Genomic DNA, 18,069 nt, shown 5'->3' on the forward strand with positions numbered 1-18,069 from the left:
GTATGTGGCTGGTGCCCTACTCACTCAGCTATGGGCACTGCCCATCTTACTCCATTTTTAATGAGGTTGTTTGATTTTTTTTTCTTCTTTCTTGTTTTAAATTTCAGATTAATATTAAGGTACAAATGTTTAGATCATTGTTTTTGTTTCTAAGGTAAAGTTCAAGTTGTAGTTGAGCCCTTCACCAATGGGTGAACTAAATACCCTTACATTGTGCACAGTAGGCGAGAACTCATCAATCATGATTTTTTTCTCATTGATTTGCTTGAGTTCTTTGTAGATTCTGATTATTAGTCTGTTGTCAGATGCATAGCATGCAACTATCTTTTCCCATTCTATAGATCATCTTTTTTACTTTGTTGATTGTGTCATTAGCTATGCATAAGCTCTTTAGCTTGATCAGGTCCCATTTATTTTTGTTGTTGCTGAGATTGCCAGTGGGGTCTTCTTCATAAAACCTTTCCCTAGGCTGATAAAGTTAAGAGTTTTCCCTACACTTTCTTCTAAGGTTTTTATAGTTTTGTGTCTTAGATTTAAAGCTTTTATCCATCATGAGTTAATTTTTGTAAGTAGTGAGAGGTGCAGGTCCAGTGTCAGTCTTTTTTACATGTGGCTGAGCAGTTTCTCCCAGCAACATTTATTGGATAGGGATTCTTTTCCCCAGTGGATGCTTTCATTTTTGTCAAAGATCAGATATGCATTATGAGGCTGGTTTCATCTCTAGATTCTTTGTTCTATTCCATAGATCTAGGTCTCTATTTTTATGCCAATACCATGCTCTTTTGATCACTATTGACTTATAGTATAGCCTGAAGTCTGGTAAGGTAATGCCTCCAGATTTGTTTTTATTTTGTAGAGTTGTGTTGACTGTTCCATTTTTTATTTTATTTTTGTCTGATTCTGTACAAATCATAGAACCATTTTTTTCAAGATCTGCAAAGTATGACGTTGGCAATTTAACGGGAACTGTACTGAATCTGTAAACAGCTTTTTCTTCTGAGCCGGGAACGTGATATGTTCTTCTATCAGTTAATCTTCTGTCATTTCTTTTCGCTCAGTGTTTTATTGTTTTCTCTGTAGAGAAAACTGTAGATCCTTCATGTTCTTTGTTAAATATATTCCAGAGTATTTCATGTTCTTTGGTGCTACTGTGAGGAGTATTGTGTCTTTAATTTGATTCCTAGCTTGACTATTGTTGGTGTATATGAAGGCCACTGATTTACGTACATTAATTTTTATATCCTGAGACACTGCTGTATTTCTTTATTAATTCCTTGAGTCTTTTTTTGGTTGAGTCTTTGGGCTTTTCTAGGTGTAAGGTCATGTCATCTGTGAAGAGCAATAGTTTGATTTCCTCTGTCCCCATTTGGATCCTCTTGGTATTCTTCTCCTGTCCTCGCTTTGGCTAGGGCTTCCAGCACTATATTGAATAGTAGTGATAGAGGATATCCTTGTCAGGTTCCTCTTCTAACTGGAATCACTTTCAGTTTTTCTCTGATCAATATGATGCTATCTGTAGGTTTGTCATAGATGGCTTCTATCAATTTTAGGAATGTCCCACCTATGCCAGATAAATAGAAAACTTAATAAGCGCTGTTGCTGATGTGGCTTATAGTAGGGATAGATTTTCTATTGAAATCAGAGTAATTATAGCTGTTATATGTATTGAGTACTAGCTGCATTGTGCCTGTAGCCTTGCTTGCTTTATATCATTCAATCCTCTTCCAAAATCTTGTGAGACACAGGTACTATTTTTAATCCCTGTTTTACCAATGAAAATTTCTCCAATCTCTCACCCAAGGGCACACACAGTCCTGATGAGTGACTGAGCCAGCATGTGGATTCAAGTCTGTCTTGACTCTAAAGCTGGTATTCTTAGCCACTTAGCGATACTACTCATTCTGTTTCCATTCTCTTAATAGGGTGAAATTTGCCTTTGGGACGAGAAAACAGGGTATTTGTGAGCTTGGGTGTGGACCCTACCAAATACACATTTGCAACTGTCCTTATGCCTTAGTGATGGCCAGCCCCATTCTTTCTTTAGTTGTAATTCAAACAGGTTACAATCTGATCTTTCAAGTTTGGGATTTTAAAGGCTAACAGGGTAGTAGGCACTCTTATATCCCTTTTATTTAAATTGAGGGAAGTGTCTTTGTAATCTCCTTATACTGACAAAAATGGTACATACACAGAAGGAAGTAAACTGAGAAAGAGAAAGGGAAGACTGAGCATGGGTCTTTAACTGTGGAGTACTGGGGCAGGTTTCCTCCAGAAAATGATGTGTAATTGTGTATTTTAAGAGTAAATAAGAGTTAACCAAGAGGAAAAGCTAGAAAGCCATTCTGGCATAGCGAATAGACTTAGTAATGGCACAACTTACTGATGTTGGAGATGTAAATTTTAAAAAGCAAATCATGAGACTATTAAGAAAGCAATAAGTAGCTTCCAAGGTTGTAAAAGATTTTCAAAGCATGCTATGCAGACCGAAGCCATAAATGAAATGACAAATACATCTGATTACATAGTTTAAAAAAAGCTTCCATATATCAAAAAACCACCATAAGCGGAGCTGTGACAATAACAACCGGGGAAAAATATTTGCAATAAATATTAAACAGTCTGTACTAAAAGTCATTAATACACAAATAGCCCTTTATAACTCAATAAAAAAAGAATACATCAGTTAAAAAATAGGCATAGAGCACAGATGGTCACATACCAAAAGAAGAAATACAGCTGGCCAATAAACCTGTTAGAAAATAGTGTAATGGGAATGGGTGGAGGGAGGGGGTTTGGAGGGATCACTTCTGAGGTTTACCTTATAGGGTTACAGGTGAATCTTTCTAAGAGTAGAATGTGAACGTTTTAAAGCAATAACTGAGAAAATGACATGAAGGCTGTGTTGACCAGTTGATGGAAGTATTTCAGATTGCATGTGAAAACCCCACACTGTACCCCAGAAGTGCATTAATGTACATAGTTACCATTCAACAAAAAAAAAAAAAAGAAAATAGTGTAATATTTTTGGTAATCTGAGATGTCCAAAGGAAAACGATCAATTGTGTGTATTTGTTTTGCCTTTTAAACAAATGATAATCACCTGTTGGCCAGGTTGCAGCAGAGAACACATTCTCATATGTTGCTAGAAGGAGTATCAATTCAAATACCTTTCTGGGGGGCAGTTTAGTATTGTGGATCAAAAGCCTTTTAATTTGGACTTTTTGTATTGAATTCCATCCTTTCTTCTTATTTAACTTAGATATTTTATTATTCTTTTTCACTAACATGACCAGATATACACAGCTCAATAAAATTTTTCTTATTGTTTGCATTTAAAAAAAATGGTTACTTAATCCTTTGAAAAATGTCCATGAATGTGGACTAAGGAAATAGTAAAGGAACTAAAAATATTTGGTGTAACTTACATGTGCAACAGGAGGATATTGGTTGAGGAAATTGTTGCATGTGTATGTAATTGAATACATTGACGCTATTAGAAAATGAGGTGGTAGAAGCATATGGATTGACCTGAAGTATGATCAGGAGACAGTTTGGCATAATGCATGAGGCCACCATGCTGGAGAGAGAGGCCAGTATGGAGGAAAGAAGGCCTTGTCTGTCATGCTAAGGAACTTAACCTTTTTCTGTAGGTAACAGCAAGCTCAGGAAGGATTTAAAATGGTAGATCAGAGGGGCATTTTAGATAGATCCCTCTACCGGAAGAATTCCTGAAGTGAGAGACTAGTGAAAAGGTTATTGCAGTGGTTCTAAGGTGATGAGGGCCCTAGAGTATGAGCATTAGTAGAGCCCAAAGTCACAGGAGAGACTTTGGGCAGCCCAATGAGTTAATCTTCCCTGTAGTGAGAAATAGTCATGTGCACTTGGCCTCAGGAATCCCCAGATAGGTGCGTGCCATCATAGGAGGTGGAGCAAAGAGAACTGGGACACGAAGGGCTGTACTTGGGGAGCCATCGAGTATGCTAGGCCAAACACCACTCCCACTCGCTGTTTCCCTCCTTTATGATGGTCTGTGGTGACTGGCACCCCCCTTCCCAGTTACAGTTCTTATAGGACTCACACTTCCTCCTGTGAACAGAAGCTGTTTTCCTTAGGTGCTGTGAAACTGTAGGTTGTTGAATTTAAGGTGGAGGTGGTGCAAAAGTGAATGGGAGGCTGAGCAATTATGGCAGTGAATGCGGGACTGATGTAATTGTCAGGATGGGAATGGGAAGTAGAACAAGTGATGGCTGAGAGGTTGGATAGGAAAGGTGGGAACCTGGAGCCAGAGCAGTTCAGAGGTAGAACATTGACTGGAACGACCGCTGGTGCCTACGTTGGGGGCCGAGGAAAGAGCCAGATTTACAAGTTTTGGGATAGGAGAACCTTGTAGTGGTATAAAGATTTTTCCTGGGGAAGTTGAGAGTGTGATTTCGAGTATAAGCTGTGAATTTTCCTAGAAAAAAAATAACAGTCAAAAAGACCTCAATTTTAAGGCCATGCATGGTGGCTCATGCCTGTAATCCTAGCACTCTGGGAGGCTGAGGCGGGTAGATTGCCTGAGCTCAGGAGTTCTAGACTAGCCTGAGCCAGAGCAAGACCCTGTCTCTAAAAATAGCTGGGCATTGTGGCAGGCACCTGTAGTCATAGCTACTAGGGAGGGTGAGGCAAGAGAATCTCTTGAGTCCAAGAGATGGAGGTTACTGTAAGCTATGCTGCCTCAGTACTCTACTGAGGGTGACAAACTGAGACTCTGTCTCAATAAAAAAGACCTTAATTTTATAGGGATTCAAAGATTGCAAGTGCCCACCAGACCTAAAGATAAGGCAATTTAGACCTAAAACAAACCCGTCTTTGGGGAATACTGGAGTCACTCTGAAACTCATCTGTGTAAACACAATTTGCTGCCCTGTTAGATTTGTGTTTTGAGCTACTTCATTGTAGAGAGTAGATCTCATGAGCTGACTGGTGGCATAGGTATGGGGCCATTGGGGTGACTCCCTGTGTGCCAGGTGGTCAAGGGGCAGGGCTAGAATCTAAGGAAAAAAAGTCCCCACAAGGCCTGATTTGTGTCAAGTGTGCGGTGGAAAGTGCACTGAATTGGCAGTTCTGGGACTGCCAATTTGGGGAGTTTGGGGTGCTTGTCAGAACCATTTCTCCATAGTTTCTTCATCTCAAAAATGGGGTTTGGGCTGAATGCGGTGGCTCACACCTGTGATCCTAGCACTCTGAGAGGCCAAGGCGGGTGGATTGCCTGAGCTCATGAGTTTGAGACCAGCCTTAGCCAGAGCGAGATGCTGTTTCTAAAAATAGCTAGGCATTATGGCAGGTGCCTATAGTCTGAGCTACTTGGAAGGCTGAGGCAAGAGAATTGCTTAAGCCCAAGAGTTTAAGGTTGCTGTGAGTTGTGATGCCAGAGAGCTCTACTGAGGGTGCCTATAGTCTGAGCTACTTGGAAGGCTGAGGCAAGAGAATTGCTTAAGCCCAAGAGTTTAAGGTTGCTGTGAGTTGTGATGCCACAGAGCTCTACTGAGGGTGACTAAGTGCGACTCTGTCTCCCAAAAAAATAAAAAATGGGTTTAATAACATGGCCCTGCCTGCCTCGCAGGTGATGGGAAAGTGGAAGTGCTCTGTAGCGCCCTCTCTGTATGCTTCCTGTTCATGCTCTTCGCATCAGGTGCTGAGCTGGGCAGATTTCAGCATGAATGCAAAGTGGTGCTGGGATATGCTCAGATACATCCTTATCTTCCCACTGTCCTTGTTTGCACTCCACAGTGTCCTCTCTTCCCACTATTTGCAGCCAACAGGATGGTTTAGCTTTCTGTCTGCTAGTCTGAAACACATGCTACCAAAATTTGGAAATGGCTAGAAGCCAACCCATGACAAAAGCAGGGATGGGTTCAGGTCAAGGCTGGGGCCTCTTGGGCCTCAGAATTAAAATGTTGTTTTCACATGGCTCTGTTGGCTCATGGTGATTATGGATGTGATTCCAGCACGATAAAGAGAAGATTCAGTGTCATAAATCTTTGAAGTTGCTAAAGGAGGCCATGAGTTTACTAGAAATGGAATGTGATGAGTTTGGGGTCCTTTTTCAAATCTGCTGATCTGATATGTGTACATGTATCTGATTTAAAGATTGCTTGAAAAAGACATCCTCTATCCGGGTGATGGGAATAGACAGACAAGATGAGAAGGGCCTAAGCGCTGATTAGAATGACTTGGCCACATGAAAGTAACTGTTGGAAAACTCATGAAGAGTCAAGACTAGATTAGCTGTCTCAAAAGGAGTTAGAGCCATGACAGCTGGAGGATAACAGGACAAACAGTTGGGTTGGGACTGGAGGCTTATTTCCTTTAGTAGGTTCCTGGGCTTCTGGCATAAGGAAATGGTGGATAACTACAGTCAAATGTAGTTATAAAGGAAATTTGCCCCTAAGAATCTGCTCATCTTCTCTTGGCTGTGGATTTAGCAAAAAGTAAGAGTCAACCGTGGCACCCAGGGTCACATTTTTACTTCCCTGTTTAGCATGTTGGAAGTGTCTTAGGTATTCTGGAAGCTCAGGAAGGCTGCTGGCAGGACACTTTGGTGACTCCAGAAGTGCTGAGGACTTTTCCAAGGTGGCTGGGGCCCCTGTCTCCTCTCTGTGTACTGTAGCTTCTGAGTATAGTCTTTGATGGGCCTGATGCTGGGTAACTATATGCAGCCTCCAACTTGGTCCCTGGCCTAAGGTGAGTAACTATACTGCTGGATCAGGGATAAAGAATACCAGCTTTGTTTATTTTTTTTTCTTGGCCTGCCGCTGAGGGGTAGGGTGGGGAGTGGGGATAAATTGATGTTTGGATAATTGAAATTCCAAGTCTACAATCCTTATCCAAAATCATCAGGGCCATATATGTTTCAGAAACCAGAATGTTTTTGATTTTAAAAAGACAATACAGCGCATGTAGCGTATTTTACATTTATTCCCAGTGGGGTTTGGAACAGTACCCCACAATCAAGTACATTATGACTTTTATGGAAAACATGAGCATTCACCTTAAGTGGACTCAATGAAGTCTATAAATAGCCTTACCTCAGTTCATATCAAATTTTGCTGTCTCAGTAGCTTTGAAAAAAGACAGACTTTCAGTTCATAGAGCTTTTTGGAATCAAGGGTTGCCGATAAAGGATTGTGGACCTGTAATTATCTTTGGCTTTGTACTGTTAATCAACTTGGTCACAGGAGAAAAGGCGTGGTACCCATGCCTGTTTCCTCGGAGAGGCTATTTGGTGAGGTATCATGAAGGTGATGGACTCCTGACCATGTTGTTTTAAAGACTGACCATGTTCTTTTAAAGACCCTTCTCTTTCCATGCTTTCTCTTCCTCTTGGCAGGGATTCGAGCAGGTATCTTTCCTTATGGTGATTTTTCTTATGATACTCTTTTCTTCCAAATGTGGACTCTGAGAGAACTGGAGAATATCCAAATGCTAAAGAACATATACACGGCAAAGCCAACAAGCTCACAATGCAGAAAAGACATATTAATAAGAGCTCTCAACAAGATAGAGGCACACGCCAATGATTTCTAAACCATACCATTAAGTCACAGTAGGTGAAAGGACTCTAGAAACATGATTTTCATTCTTTTGTCAATCTTTAGTCTTGCATTCTGTAGTAGTTCAGTCCAAGATAGAGAATTCAGCATATCAAGCTATTAGTTGAATCTCCTGAGGCATTTGTTAAACATGCAGATTCCTGGGGTCCCATACTTGTGGAATAAGAATTCTTTTTTTTTGAGACAGAGTCTCACTATGTTGCCCTCAGTAGAGTGCCATAGCTCACAGCAACCTCGAACTCTTGGGCTTAAGCGATTCTCTTGCCTCAGCCTCCGAAGTAGCTGGGACTACAGGCACCTGCCAGAAGACCCGGCTATTTTTTGGCTGCAGTTGTTATTGTTGTTTAGCTGGCCTGGGCTGGGTTCGAACCTACCAGCCTCGGTGCATGTGGCTGGCGCCCTAATCACTGAGCTACGGGTGCCGAGCCTGGAATCAGAATTCTTTTTTTTTTTTTTTTCAATATGCTGGTTTTATATACAATTTGAAATACTTACACCAAACCAGTTAACATAGCCTTCACTGTACTTTCTTAATTCGTAGATTTGACATGTACTCAATTGGTCAGAATTCTTAATGGAGAATCCAAGAATGAATGTTTAAGAAGCTCTTCTGGGAGACTAGTTATTTATTTTTTTGGTCTCTCTTGATGTTTGAGAACCACTGTATGGGTGAAGGTCAAACTGCCACAGCTACAATGTTTCAAGGGCTGTAACCCAGACCTAAGTCATACCAAATATCAGAGAACTGATGTGTTTCTTAGAAGGACAAGGTTCTTTTTTTGGTTTGACCTGGAAGGAGACTAGAAGGGTAAAAATACCTGGATATGTCTTGAAACAAAGAATTGAATGAAAGGGAGGTTTAGAACATGTAGGTGGCAGGTCAATAGGGTTGCCAGATAAAATACAGGATGCCCAGTTAAATTCAGATTCTCGATAAATAATGGGTATGTTTTCTGTAAGTATTGTTCCATGCAATATTTAGGGCATACTTATAGTAAAAAATTATTCATTGTTTACCTCGAATTCACATTTAACAGGGCATCCTATACTTTTGTTTCCTAAATTTGGCAGTGCTGAGTATTGATAAACCCATCCTCCCTCATGGAAGGCAAACCAGATGGCATGTGTGTATGTGTGTGTGTGTTCCATGCTCAGAATCTATTTTTACCTGCCTCAGGTTAAAAGCTTCTGAGACTCACTACTTGGGTAATATTGAAATTGAAGCATTCAAAATTCAAGCCTTGTCACTCTCTCTCTTTGACTCTTTCTCTCACACACACATGAACACACACACGCGCACACATTCATGCATGTACAAACACAAACACGTGCTTTGGAAAACCACCTGCTTGCCTTCAAAAAACTTTTGTGTTACTCTTTTTGTGTTAGAATTTTGGCTAGTTTTTGTTTGTTATTGCTAAGGTAACATTGTCTCATTTCCTCCAGCATTTCACTTGCTAACTATTCTTAATTCTTGAATTGCAGATCTTTCTCTTGGCCTGCCCTCCATGCCGTGGAGCGATCGTCATCTTCAAGTAAGAGAAAATTGTTTTTGGCTGTATTGCCCTTGCTATTCAGTCTGTTTTCGTCTGTTGGAAGCCTCCAAACTTCCCCAACGGATGGCAGAAGTCTGAGGGCCCCACTGCAAAGGGGAAATAGTGTGTGTGGAGATGTGATTTTGTCAAGCCCCGACAAATCCTTTTTAGCAAATCCTTCTGGTGTAGGGGTTGTCTACAAGGCATATTCCTTTGCAAGGTTGCCGCCCTGCTAAAGTTTCTCTTGAGAGAGAGCATGCTGGCACCAGTCATCTCTTCTCTCAAGAATTTTGGCTTCGTGATCCTGCTCCTCCACTGAGGCTAGGGTTCTTCACATTGAAGGGCATTGTTTCTGTGTTTTTATGGGTATTTTTTTTTTCTTAAAGTGCACATTGAAGTGAAGAGAGAAAAATATCACCTTATTCCAATCCCAACTTTCATAAAAATAGCAGGCATCCATTAAAGTATATTACAGGCAAATCCTGTTTCTTTAAAGGCAAGTTTACTTTAATGAAATTACGAAGAGTCCCGGAACCCTCGTTTTAATGGTGAGTTGTGACCATCTCACTTATCAGACTTCCTATTAGAGTTGCTAATGAGAAGCTAAATCGACTGCATTAATTTCATCTCTTTTCCTCTTCCTCGACCCCCTATTTTGGAGCTGTCCCTTAGCGGTGAAATGGCCACAAGCCAGAGGGAGGGAACAAGAAGTAAAGAGCCTAGCAGATTCTTGGATAATTGAGAATGGTATAAATGGCTTTCTGATTTACTTAAGTCATTAAAGTGTTAGGTAGGGGGAGAGGACCCCATTTGCTGTTTCAAATAGCTCCTTGAAATAGCCACTTTAGTCTCCTGCCTTAGGTGAGTAACTTTCTGCTAGATGATGGGTAATGGATCTTGATTTCATATGTTTCTTAGTTGGACAGCTGCTAAGGAAAAGGGGTATTTAACCCTGTTTTCCGCCTTTGATTTTCCAAAATGAGCTCAATTATTCATTGTAATGTTTTTATAGGAACATTTATTGGTTTTATTTCATTTTTAAATGAAATAAAATCTACAATTCTCATTACAGAAAATACAGAGAAACATAAAGAAGCAAATAAACATCACCCTTAATGCTGCCACCAAGAAATAACGTTGGTTATTGCTTTTCTTTTTTTAATAAGTAGATCGTATTATATATTGAGGTGTTCATTGTATCTTTTCCAAATTTAATTTAATTTATTGCTTATACATTTATATACATGTATAAGTATGATTAATGGGCATTTTATACTTCTTAAAATTTTTTCCTTTTTTAATTTCATTCCTAGCCCTCTCCACCTTTCCATACCATTCTTGCATCTTGCATCTTATCAAACCAGTATGTATCTATACGTATTTTCTCCATGCACATAGATATTCTCTCTCTCTCTCCTTCCCTCCCTCCCTCCTTCTCTCTCTCTTAGGCATGCACACATGGGGATTTTGGAATGCTTTGTTGTTCATTGCTTTACAAAAATAGGATCTTATATATACTTCTTGGTTTTTCACTCAGCACTATCTTATAAATCTATCAAAGTCGACTGGCATAGCTCTTATTCTTTTACTAGGCTGCAAAATATTTCATGGGTTCACAACAGTTTGTTTAGCCGTGCCTCTATTAATAAACATTTTCTTTTCAGATTTCTGCCACTGTAATGAGTGCTGAACTAAACATCACTTGTATACTGTTGTTTTCAATTTAGATGGGTGGATAGATAGATAGATAGATAGAGATATAGGTATATAGATAATATGAATATTTATATAAAATATATTTATGTTAAGAGATGTTGCCTTGTTGATTTATAATACAGGCTATTATTGTCTACTCATGTCATCTGCCCATTTTCCTGTGAGCTATTTATATTTGTCTTAATTTGAAATACATCTTTATATATCTTAGATATCAGCCCTTTGTCTATCATCTGTTACACTGTCTTTCCCAAATCTATAGTATTGACTTTCTTGATAGTATGTATTTTCACATACTTTTAAACATTTTTTTATATCCAGATATGACTCTTTTCTTCTACATCTTCCGGATTTCAAGTCTCAGTTAAGATTGGTTTCTTAGCCGGGCGTGGTACCTCATGCCTATAATCTCAGCACTCTGGGAGGCCAAGGTGGGTGGATTCCCTGAGCTCAGGAGTTTGATACGCTTGAGCAAGAACGAGACCCCTTCTCTTAACAAAATAGCAGGGCGTATAGTCCCAGATACTCTGGAAGCTAAGGCAAAAGGATCACTTGACCCCAAGAGTTTGAGGCTGCTGTGAGCTATGACGCCAGAGTACTCTACCCAGGGTGACAAAGTGAGACTGCATCTGGAAAAAAGAAAGATTGGTTTTTTAGAGGCTGGGTGTAGTGGTTCACACATCTATAATTCTAGTACTCTGGGATGGTGAGGCAGGACAATCACTTGAGCTCAAGAGTTTGAGACTAGCCTGAGCAAGAGCTAGATCCCATCTCTACTAAAAAGAATAGAAAAATTAGTTGGGTGTTATAGTGGGTACAGGTTGTCCCTGCTACTCAGGAGGTGGAGGCCAAGAGGATCGCTTAAGCCCAGGAGTTTGAGGTCGCTGTGAGCTAGGCTAACACTATAGCACTCTAGCCTGGGGAAATAGACTCTGTCTTTTTTCTGTTGTTGTTGTTGAGACAGAGTTTCACTGTGTCAGTCACCCTGGGTAAAGCATCTTGACATTATAGCCCACAGCAACCTCAAGCTCTTGGGCTCAAGCAATCCTCTTGCCTCAGCTTCCGAGGTACCTGGGACTACAGGTACCTACCATAACACCCAGCTAAGTTTTTTATTTTTAGTAGAGATAGGGTGGTCTCTATTAAAGGCACTTGCTCAGGCTGATCTTGAACCCTTGAGCTGAAACAGTCCACCCACCTTGGCCTCACAGTATGCTAGGATTATAGGGGTGAGCTACTGCACCCGGCCAAAAACATTGATTTCTTAGAGATGGGTAACCAGTTGTACTAGAATAATAATAATCCCTACTTTTCCCTGTGATCTGAACTACAGTTTTTTTTGACTAGTAAATGTTTTACATACTAGGATCTTCTTATAGACTGTTTATTTTGTTTCATCTATTTGTCTATTCATGTGCCCAAATCATACTGATTATACTACCTTTAGCTTTTTTTTCCGGCTGGGGCTGGGTTTGAACCCGCCCCTCCAGTATATGGGGCCAGCGCCCTACCCCTTTGAGCCACAGGCACCGCCCAAGATTATATTACCTTTAAAAAATATTTTTCTTGACTATTCTTTGACACTTTTTCCTACTCAGAATTTTTTTTTTTTTTGAGAAAGAATCTCACTATGTTGCCCTTGGTAGAGTGCTGTGGCGTCATAGCTCACAGCAACCTCCAACTCTTGGGCTTAAGCAATTCTCTTGCCTCAGCCTCTCAAGAAGCTGAGACTATAGGTGCCTGCCACAATGCCTGGCTATTTTTTTGTTGCAGTTGTTTAGCTGGCCCAGGGTGGGTTTGAACCAGACACCTTTGGTATATGTGGCTGGCGCTGTAACCACTATGCTACAGGCACCGAGCCACCTACTCAGAAATTTTAAGATTGCTTTTACTTGCCCTTGTCTCCCAAACCTTATTGGACTTGTAATTAGAATTGCATTAAGTTTATATTTCAGTTTTAAATTATATAGTTCCTTTTACCTAAGAAGAGGTATTTCTTTCTACATGTTCATATTTTGTTTCATGTCTTTTAATTACGTTTATCTTTTTCTTCCTATCCACCCTGTACTTTTCTTGATATATTTATGTGTATTCATCAAGAATTTACAGCTTGAGGCTGCGTGCAGTGGCTCATGCCTGTAATCCCAGCACTCTGAGAGGCTGAGGTAGGTGGACCACTTGAGCTCAGGAGTTTGAGACCAGCCTGAGCAAGACCAAGACCCTGTCTCTAAAATTAGCCATGCGTTGTAGTTGGCACAAGTAGTCCCAGCTTCTCAGCATACTAAAGCAAGAGAATTTCTTGAGACCAAGAGTTTGAGGGTGCTGTGATCTATGATACCATGGCACTCTACTGGGGGCAAGAAAGTGAGATTCTGTCTCAAAAACAAAAAAAAAGAGGGCAGTGCCTGTGGGTCAGTGAGTAGGGCGCTGGCTCCATATCTTGAGTGGCGGGTTCCAACCTGGCCCCAGCCAAACTGCAACAACAACAAAAAAGAATTTGCAGCTTTTATTCTGTTATGCGTGGGATATTTTTTCCCTCTTTCTATTCCTAAATGCTTCTTGCTAGAATAATAAAAGGTTATTGATTTTTAAAATATTTATCTTATACCTGACTATCTTACCGAATTCTTATTAGTCCTGAAAATTTTATTTTCGTTTTTTTCTCCTCTTTCTGATGGTTACACCAGTTATTTCATTTTTTTGCTGCATGTGCTAGAAACTCAGAGTTAAATAAATATGTGCTGGTGGGTTGCTCTGCCTAAAACTGATATAAATTTAAATATTTTCTATGTTTGCTGTTGATATTTATTAAATAGTTTATTAGAGTTAAATAGCTTTTACATTAACTTAAGAATTTTTTTTTTTTTTGAGACAGAATCTCATTTTTTCACCCTGGGTAGAGTGCCTTGGCATCATAGCTCATAGCAACCTCAAACTCCTGGGCTCAACTGATCCTCCTGCCTCAGGCTCCCGAGTAGCTGGGACTACGGGCGCCTGCCACAATGCTCAGCTATTTTTAGAGACAGAGGTCTTGCTGTTGCTTAGGCTGGAACTCATGGGCTCACCCACCTCAGCCTCCCAGAGTGCTAGGATTACAGGTGTGAGCCACCATGCCCAGCCAATTAAGAGATGTTTTTAAAGAGGGAGGATGTTTTCTGTATTTTATCAAATGTTTGTTCTAAATCCATTGATCACGTGGGGTTTTCATTTAAGTATAAAATGATTTGCTACAATGATAGATTTTCTGGTTTTGAACCACTTTTAAAAAATACTAAAATAAGCCCTGCTGATCATAGTATATTATTGATACATTGTTACATGCTATTTGTCAATATTTTATTTAGAACCTTGCTTCAGCATTCATAAGTGAGATTGGAATCTTTTTTTTGTATCTTTTCATCTCAGGTTTAAGGATTAAGGTTATGGTGACTATGTAAAATGTACTGCCCCTTTTTCTCTGGCCAGGAATACTTTGAGACATTATGTGTCCTTTAAAGGTCAGATGAAACTCATTTGCGAAGCCATCCAGTCTTGGTGCCTTTTTCAGTGGTTATTGAAAGGTGTAAATGGTGGTGCCCAGAGAAGAGGCTGCAGAGGAGACAGACCAGGTTTATTGAAAGGGGAGGGTGACCCGCCTGGACAGTGCGAAGATGGCATCTAGGCCCAGGGGACAGTTAGAGACCAATTTTATTGGGGGCCATGGGGAAGGGCACATTCCACAGGTTGCCTGTCAGGTTAGGGTCTTTCGGCATGAACTTCTGGGCGGGGGTGGCTAGCCAGATCCTTTGTGACTTTGATGGGGGGGGAAGGGTTTGTGTGTGGCTGTGTTAGGGCGCCCCCACAGTTAGACTTCCGCCCCCATAGTTAGACTTTTCCAATGTCTTAATGACTTTTCCAGTGTCTTCTATGGTAATCAGTCTATTCAGATCTTATTAGGTCTGTTTTGATCATGGTGGGAAAATGATTCCCTTCTAAGTTTTCAAATTTATTGCTATAAATTTAGATCAACAGGTAGTATCCTCTGATTTTAGGATTTAAAAACTATCTCCCCATCTGTAGTCATGGCTTCTTTCTTAGACTTAATCTTATGTTTTTATGTTCTCTCTTCCCACTTTCATCAGGCTAGTGAGCACTTGATTTTGGTCACATCATAGAACCATATTTTGGATTTACTTATTCCTTCTACCTTATTTTGTTTCTTTTCTCTACTTAATTTTCATCTTCTATCTTTATTGATCCCCTCTTCCTATTTTTCCCGTAATCTCTTAAGACAGGTGTTTATTCCTTTACTTTCTGTTTACTTAATGATATCGTCTCTCCCCATTTTATTATAAACTTTTCATCCACATCTTTTTAAATTAAACTTTATATTTTGAGATAAATTATATGTCATTATAACATGAGGGGACTTCAAAAAGTTTGTGGAAAATGGAATAAAAAGATAAAAATAAACCTTTATTTCTCAACATGAAGCTTTATAGAGTTCAAGACACTTTTGTAAGCCACGATATGACTGTTTAGTCCATCCCTAAATTTCTGAGGGTCTTAGGAACTTAGCTATTTCACTGCAGTCTTTTTTAAATTATTAACTGAAGAAAATGGGTACCATTTACTGATTTTTAAGTTTAGGAAACAGAAAGAAGTCATAGGAAGTCATAGATCAGGACTGTAAGGTGGATGCCATTGAAACTTTCACGAAATTGCCCTTGACTGATGAGAGGAGTGAGCAGCAGGTGGAGAAAGACTTCAGAACACTTTCCTCAGCATTTTTCTGCTAAATCTTTGTCTGACTTTCTCAAAACAATCTTGACAATCTTTTTTGTTTGTTTGTTTTGAGACTCTGTTACTCTGGGTAGAGTGCCATGGTGTCATCATGGCTCCCAGCAACTCAAACTCTTGGCCTCAAGTGATCTTCAGTCTCTCAAGTAGCTGTGACTACAGGCACCTGCCACAACACCTGGCTAGTTTTTCTTTTCTTTCAGTAGAGATGGGGTTTTGTTCTTGCTCAGGCTGGTCTCAACTCCCTGAGCTCAAGCGATTCTCCTGCTTCCCAAGGAGCTGGGAGTACAGGCATGCACCACCATGCTCGGCTAGTTTTTCTGTTTTTAGTAGAGACAGGATCTTGCTCTTGCTTAGACTGGTCTTGAACTCATGAACTTGAGTGATCCTCCGGCCTCTGCCTCCCAGAGTGCTAGGATTACTGGCGTGATCCCCTGTGCCCAACCACCATCTTTACTGTTTTTTTTTTTTTTTTTTTGAGACAGAGCCTCAAACTGTCCCCCTGGGCAGAGTGCCGTGGCATTACAGCTCACAGCAACCTGCAACTCCTGGGCTCAAGCAAGTCTCCTGCCTCCGCCTCCCAAGTAGCTGGGACCACAGGCGCCCACCACAACGCCTGGCTATTTTTTGGTTGCAGCCGTCATTGTTGTTTGGCGGGTCTGGGCTGGGGATTCGAACCCGCCACCTTAGGTGTACGTGGCTGGCGCCTTAGCCGGTTGAGCTATAGGCGCTGAGCCCATCTTTGCTGTTTTTAAAGTACTTTGTCTTCAATGATCTCATCTAATCCATAAAGTAATACTGCGAGATAGGGAATATGTTATAAACACCACAAATAAAGTATTTAGAGGGCAGGAAATATTAAATAGCTTGACTAAGATTACATAGTGGCAGAGTCAGTGTTCTTTTTTTCCTTTTCCAGTTAATGTTCATAATCAGGTTTATGGTGTTCCTGGGCATGGTGGGAAAACACTTCATATTGATCGTCTCTCTTAATCCTTCCAACAAATCTGTACTTCTATGGGAAATACTAATAGTATCCCCAGTTAGATCAAGAAAACTGAGGCTCGGAAAGTTTAAGTGACTTAAACGTGGTGCACATGGGATTTGAACCAATCAATGTCTTTCTGACTCCAGAGCCCACATTCCTAATCACTACCTTACGTGGAAGTGAATATTGTCTGCTGTTCTGTTACTATTTAAGTGATTAAAGCATGAAAGCATCTTAATAAAAATTCCATATGTCTCAGTGTACACAGATGGGCACTGGTGTAGTCATTATGCCAGAGTGTCCTGTGGGTTCATTTGCTAGCACTGTATACCTGTCTCTTGCTTTTCCTATGGGCCCTTTGCTGTGCCAGCCATACTTAAGTTTGCCAGCTTCCCAGCTAAGCAGGAGCAGACATATTCTTCCTGGAGACATGCCCAGTCACTGCAGGAAACAAGCGTGATATACATAACAGGCCACAAGGCCTGTTCTGGACGGAGCTGGCAATTCCCTTTGGAGTGGGGATAGGGGCAGGATTCTCCACAGGGTTCCCATGGTGTACTTGACAAGAGGGAATGAGCGTTCCCCAGTGTTCTAGACGGGTCCCGTACTTCATTTATGTGCATCTGAGTTGACACATGGCTTCCTAAGTCCTGCTGCCATAGCCTGCTGCTGGAAAGGCTGCCTCCGCAGAAAGCATGTATCCAGGACATGGAGCTAAAATTGGAAGTGGTTTCTAGCTGGCCCACCACCACCACATCCATGGGCACGGTGCTTTTTTGATCTCTACTATCTCTTAACTCCTAATCCCAGCCTGGTAGCCTTCTGCCTTGGAAGGCCTCTTATCCCTCCCATTCTTGGCTCTGCATCTCTGTGGATGCTCAGATGGCAGCACTCAAATTATTTGTTGTGTTGTGTCTGTACATACAGTTCTGTTCGGTATCTCTTTGAATGTGAGCCATTTTCATTTTACTCATTTAGCTGATCTCAATGGTTTTTTTCCTGAAGAGCTATCTATGAGTACTTACAACGTTTAAGCCACAGAATCATTTCTCTCACTCAGATTTGAGTAAAACCAATATTTCCTTAGAGCAGGGGTCCTCAAACTTTTTTAAACAGGGAGCCAGTTCACTGTCCCTCAGACCATTGGAGGGCCGGACTGTGGGCCCTGGGATGAGTCGGCTGCTAAGCAGGACAGGCAGCGGTGGTAAAAACACCCAGTGGGCCGGATAAATGTCCAAGGCAGGCCGCATGTGGCCCACAGGCCATAGTTTGAGGACACCTGCCTTAGAGACTGTTTTGTGCTTATCATTTGCTACTAACTTTGAGAAAGTAACCTGTATCAGTTGCCTTTCAAGAACCTACACATTGGCTCGGCGCCTGTGGCTCAAGCGGCTAAGGCGCCAGCCACATACACCTAAGGTGGTGGGTTCGAATCCCCAGCCCGGGCCCGCCAAAC

The 18,069-nt window shown here is 40.9% G+C and overlaps 1 protein-coding gene across 1 annotated transcript in view; it reads left to right on the forward strand.

Moving 5' to 3' along the window:
* Positions 1–18,069, forward strand: part of TMEM164 (transmembrane protein 164) — a 184,902-nt gene that overhangs the window by 70,519 nt on the left and 96,314 nt on the right. The window contains exon 2 of the mRNA XM_003799740.3: positions 9,081–9,130. Coding sequence (XP_003799788.1) covers positions 9,081–9,130 — 50 coding nt within the window. The remainder of the gene's footprint in view (positions 1–9,080; positions 9,131–18,069) is intronic.

The sequence above is a fragment of the Otolemur garnettii genome, unplaced genomic scaffold, assembly GCF_000181295.1.
Source record: "Otolemur garnettii isolate 467f Iridium unplaced genomic scaffold, OtoGar3 scaffold00155, whole genome shotgun sequence".
NCBI classification, from domain to species: Eukaryota; Metazoa; Chordata; class Mammalia; order Primates; family Galagidae; genus Otolemur; species Otolemur garnettii.